Here is a 6,000-nt window from a genome sequence, read left to right on the forward strand (position 1 = left end):
TAGACCGAGCATTTGGCGAAAAACTAACTGAAGGCTTATTATCAATTCTCTTTGCTTTCCCACGCGAGACAAAGCCGACTCGTTTCGCCTTGCGGTTGCGGGTGATAGATGCAGAGGTGCCGAATCGGGCTGCCAACCATTCTCATGGCGAAAAGAGAATATTGTTGCAATGATATTAATTTTTCTTTATTTCACTTTTCTTTCATGTGTATCATCGATATGCGTAACAACGCAGGAATTCCTCGGCGCTGAAGCAACTAGTCTACAATTTCGTCTGATCGCTAGTCATCTGATCGGACGAATGTCTCGAGAGTCACACACTGCTGAGAAACAGGATGCCGACAGCAGGCTGATATTGTCCGAGCTTTTCTCCGTCCTTGGATACTTCGCCGTCAACAACCGGGAGAACCAGGTGAGACCAAACCTCCCCCTCCCCCCTCTACCTTCTCCCATATTCTATCCCAATTATCCCTCGCGTGTGTCCCAGACTAAAAGAGTGTGTTTTTGCTTAACGTGGTTTTGACGGTAGTTCATTCCGAGATTGATGAGGTCGGAATGTTGACATTGGAAATTCCGGTCAGCATTTAGAGTCAAGTACTCTATTGTACTTTGACCACATAAGATGATATATAACTAGCGATGCACGTATTATACAGAGTGATTATATAACGGCCGAATGGTCCATTGTATGCTACAATGTGATGCGCACGCGCTAAAGTCCAAAAGTAGTTTTTTTGCCAGGGTGACCAACCGTCATGAACGTAACCTCAAAAATTTTGACAGTAGTCACTGGTAGTTCCGTTTAACACCGATAACTATGAAAATTTTTGAGGTTACATACGTCGCGACGAATTGTCATCTGAATTTATAACGGTTGGTTGCCCTGCCAAACAACCGCTCTCGACTTTTTTCGCGCATGCGCATGCAAAGCCTGGCAAATGGTTTAAGATTGGTTTATCCGAGTGGTTGAAACGTAGCTTAGAAATCCTCTGAGCAATGAGCTGACCAACTGACTGAATGACGGGGATGACTTGGGAGGCCGCGCGTTTCGAATTCCACAGTTAGATTGCGAGGTCGTCTAAGAGGCGCAGGTATTTCTTCTTATCAAGGGAACTGCTACCTGCGCCTGTTATACCAACACAGGTCGATTGTCCGACCTGTAGGATTTTTATATCCCTACCCATGGCGCTGTGCTTTGCAACCAGTTGCAGTCAGTCAGTCAGTCAGACTCGTTAAGATACCGTTCAGGCGCCAGCTAAAAACTAACCCGTCTATCATAGAGCTGCAGCTGTAAACGGACGAAAATCATATCGATCGGTTAGCTCGAATACTCGATGCCGCGCTAGACTCAAAGTACCATAAAACACCCTCGTTACCCGGTTACCTCAGTTAAAAGCCACCACTAAAATGATCGTTTCAAGGATATTTTTTTTTTTTTTTTTTTTAAAGGAAGTGTTCGATTACCCGCTTATATTAGGTTGTATCTTCTACCATGAAACATGTTCACCACTCATTCCATATCTTGTTCTCTCGTTAGCACTCGGTTCAATTCTTTGTTCTGTACGTGTGTATACACGGGGAACCGAGAGATGTGTGTAGTGTGTGTAAACAGATGAGAATGAATACAGCCGGCTCTGCACTCATTGTTTGTCTTTATATGAAAAATCTCGTCTATATGCAAAGCTCCGATGCTAAGCTCGATGCGTCAAGGAGGCTTCGAGCCCGGAAACCCACGGGAGTTGGTTAATTAATAAAAACAAAATCCACTGTATAACCTACGTGCAATTATCCACCGGAACGCTGCATCGTTCGCGTTTTAACAAATTTCGAACACTATATAAGCTAGGCGATGTTGCGTACAGCAGAATTTATATGTATACGTTTTTGTTGTACTGACTTATTTTTAAACACTTTCCAAAGTCTCGTAAAATTATGAAAATCTCAGTCAGACAGTCTGCTTCGAGCAATTAAATGATTTTATGGAATGCCCTATAATATACATGTATATATATGTATATCTATAAACCCGCGCGACGTGGGACGAAGAAGAAAAATGAGAATCTTTGAGGTATAATTTTTCTGCCGAGAAGGGGGAAAACGGCACACAGATGAAGGAAGATGAGAGGATGATTTGAGAGTGGAGGCTGAGAGAGATGGGATAGAGAGTCGGGCAGTGAAGGATCCGTTAGACACAACACACTCAGTCGAGATTTCTCTCCGCGCTATAACAGCCATCTTGCATCGACGGAAGAGAGCAAAAGTAGTAAAGATATATTTATACGTACGCGTACCTACATTCGCCGTTCTCGACTTCTCTCTCTTCTTCTTCTTCTTCTTCTTCTCTCCTCCAGAGAGTGAGAGGGAGAGAGTTGTGTTTCACACTTATACACACACACACACACACACACACATGTATATGACTCGTTGACGCGTACACCGTTAAGTCTTGCTGCAGAGACGTCGGATGGGGCGCCAGTTAGAAACGCGTTGAGTGCATCGTTGACGGGGTGCATTAATCTTAACGCTGTTACTTTTTACATCAAACCCTGCACGTCGTCGAGCTATGTTGAAGAGAGTCTGCAATGGCACACCGAACCAAACCGAAGCCGCGATGCTGCAGAGCCTCCGGAAGTTACTGCGCGCACATGTGTACGCGTAAAATGGATGAATGCTTAACCTTACGGCTAACTTGTTTTCGGTTCGAAAAAAAATGCGACTTCGATTATATAGACCAATTATTTTACAACGCGTACCATTTTCTCATGTCAACTTCATCGCCAGTCATGGTCACGTAATTCGTGTAGAATCGAACTAGCATTTTCTTGCGGACCGAAAACAAGTTAGCCGAAATGCAATATGCAAGGTTTTGAGTGAATTTCAGTTTCGCCATGAAAAATTTTTATGCGATGGTGCATCTAGTGCGATTAGGTATTAGGTGGAACACGTTCATTGAATCATTGTCTTTCAGACTATGCAGAAAAATATAATTAATATTGACCATTTTCACCACAGAGGAATTTTTTTTTTCTCTCCAAGAACACGTGTTTTTTAACTCACCTCATTATCGCATGCACTGCCATTTAATTATGGGATCGAACGTGTAGTTACGTTGGGTTGGCTTGCACTTTAACGATCCCGAGGGAATTAATGATAGGCTCACCGTACCGCCGTGTCCTGCGTCGTTCATCCGGGTCTTTATTATGTATGTCTATACACGTGTACTGCTTACCATTTCTTAGAAGGGGGAAAAAAGAATTTATGTATAGAAATCATTTGCTGAACGGTCAACGATCTCTTGGGATCATTTTTCTTTCCGCTATTCAGTTTAAGTGCAAAAACCGAAAGACTAAAACTCAGTTTCTTGAGAAGAATGCATCCTTTGACTGGACGTCTTTCTTGTCTGACAAATGCTTTACGTTCTTTTCGCTTTTTACCAAAAGAAGAAACGAATAGGGAATAAAATATGAAGAATGGTCAATTCTATGATTTTGGTACTTTGATCATTTTTCCCTAAAAAAAAAAAAAAACATTTTCGAAAGACGTACGTAGCGTATCCTATCAAGTTCCCACAGCTAGACGTACGAGACGATGCCTAGACAGGATGCAGAGTTTGAAGATGGCGGCTGGTCGTCCTCACCTGCATGCACATCGCAAAGTCAAGACACAATTTGCAGGTGTTCCGGGGAGTCAGTTTGTCAACGTTATTCCTTCTTCACTTCTTTCTTTTTCCACAAACTGGTGCACGTCAGGTACAAGGAAGTATCACCCGGTTGTCGTCTTTTTTCCACAGTTTCCGCAACACCTGACGACGATGATGATGAGGACGAAGGACGATACCTACATGTGTTCCATGCGTTCCCACGTCTCGTGAAATCCATCCTTGTCTAACAATTTCTCTAATTCATATTCCACCGAACCCTCTCATGCTAAGCAAAGTCTCGTCGTTCCGAGAGAAATTTCCAGTTATAGTTACCATGACTATAAATTTTCACATTTTACTAAAGTAAAAAAATTCCATTTTTCTGGGTCACCAAATGAAAACTAATTTTTTAGCTCGGACCAGAATATCTGTTATCACCCGTAAAACAATTCCTTACAATAATTTGATTTTTATGCAGCAATAAATCGATCTGAAAGTATTATTTTATTGAAAATAATGCATTCTTGTAATTCTAACGATACATTTAAAGCGTTATCAGCATACCGTCGTACCCTCATATCACTATAATATAATATTTTATTGACTCCAACCCTCCAGACTCAAGACGAACTTTTCTTCAGTCCGTCTTGATGCATGATTTTCGTCTCGATGCCCATGAACTTGATCTACTTTTCTGTGTCTTCTTTGTCTCATTTTTGTTTTCTGTGTTTCTTTTCTTCTCGTTACACCATCTCGACAGATCGTACTACAGTCCGGTGCTGCCGGATCCAGTGTGCTGCAGCAGCTCTGCTCTCTGCCATTTCCGTTCTACGGAGATCCACGATTATCATCGTTCACGTTACCAACATTACTGGCAGCTACTCATCGCAATCCAGAAGCAACGGCCGTTCTCTCATGCGAGTTGTCCTACCAGGTAATTTATTTATATTATATCGCAATTATTTCAATCCGTTTTTGTCAATTCAGCCACATTATTAGACTGATGCAAGTACCAAATAATCGAAACTTCTGCAACAGGATCACAGATTATCATGTTTTGAAAAAGAAACTAAACAAGTTTCTACCGTCTTTATTATTAATTAATTAACGTTTTCTATTCTTTCCTCTTTTGTTTCAATTTTTTTTTTTTTCTTTATCAACTTACCAACAGCTACTTGAAGAATACCGCAACTCCGACGAAGGGAAGCAAAATCCTCTGGTCCGTCTGTTGATGCGAAATGAACACTCGGAATGAACGATCCTTATATAAGCTGTGATTAATATTATCGATTCATTTTACTAATTTTTTTTTTTTTTTTTTTTTTTTTTTTATTTCACCAATTTATTCCGCTTAACTTTCGTTTTTTTTTTTTTTCTTGTACCGTCTTTCATTCACTTCTAACGCTCACGTTTTTGAGCCGTTGTAGTTTTTTTTTTTTTTTTTTTTTTTTTTTGTCTTTCTCGTATCGTTATTATTTTTGTTGTTATTATTATCATTATTGGTGTATCATATTAGTTTTGCATTGAAACGGAACTGAAATGTCGTGATCGTCAATCGCCAACAAGCCGTGCTATATATATACACACACCTAAAAGTCATTACAATTTACACACATCTTTAATTATATGTTTATCTATTTAAATATACATATATATATATATATATATATATATATATATATATACTGTTTCTATTTTACACGATATACGTGTATGTATGTACATAGATACTTAATTAATTTCTTTCGAAAAGTACTTCGTTCCGTTAAATTCGATTTTCGATTATATTATCGTTTTATATTATTATTTTATCTTTGTTTTATGTTGTTCGTCCGCGTTCAAGTGATCGCTGGGAGCAAATTTCGTTCACAACTATACTATTTTTATTCTTCACGTTATTATTATTATTATTATTATCATCATGATCATTTTTTTTTTTTTTTTTTTTTTTTTTCGTTTTTTTTTTGTAATCTTTCGTTTTCCGTATGTGCCAGATCGCTAAATCTTATGAGTATACATATACATTATAGTTTACTCGCAGGGTGGTTGTAGTTACCTTGAAAAATATGTCAGAGAAATTCTAGATTTTATAGATTTTCTATTTCAGAAGTTTCACGTCTGTTTTTTCATCAAATTCCCTCGAATAGTGCAGGAAAATGAATCTGATGGCTTGATAGTTAAATTTTCTTTCCAACCGAATAAACTTGAACGAATGCATGAAAATCTCGTCTACGTTTTATATTTATATATATACGTAATAAAATTTGTATTTAAACAATATATAGATAAAGATCAGCGTGCGGGATAAAAAATTAGATCTACATCGTCGCGTCTAATCCCAAATCTGCTGCATAATTCTC

At 39.0% G+C, this 6,000-nt stretch overlaps 1 protein-coding gene across 1 annotated transcript in view; it reads left to right on the forward strand.

Moving 5' to 3' along the window:
* Window positions 1–4,944, forward strand: part of LOC124411787 (S phase cyclin A-associated protein in the endoplasmic reticulum) — a 36,092-nt gene extending 31,148 nt beyond the window's left edge. The window contains exons 12-14 of the mRNA XM_046891209.1: window positions 236–412; window positions 4,401–4,574; window positions 4,812–4,944. Of these exons, the coding sequence (XP_046747165.1) occupies window positions 236–412; window positions 4,401–4,574; window positions 4,812–4,895 (435 nt within the window). The 3' untranslated portion in view covers window positions 4,896–4,944. The remainder of the gene's footprint in view (window positions 1–235; window positions 413–4,400; window positions 4,575–4,811) is intronic.
* Window positions 4,945–6,000: the final 1,056 nt, after the last annotated feature.

Source organism: Diprion similis, chromosome 10 (assembly GCF_021155765.1).
Source record: "Diprion similis isolate iyDipSimi1 chromosome 10, iyDipSimi1.1, whole genome shotgun sequence".
In the NCBI taxonomy this organism is placed as follows: domain Eukaryota; kingdom Metazoa; phylum Arthropoda; class Insecta; order Hymenoptera; family Diprionidae; genus Diprion; species Diprion similis.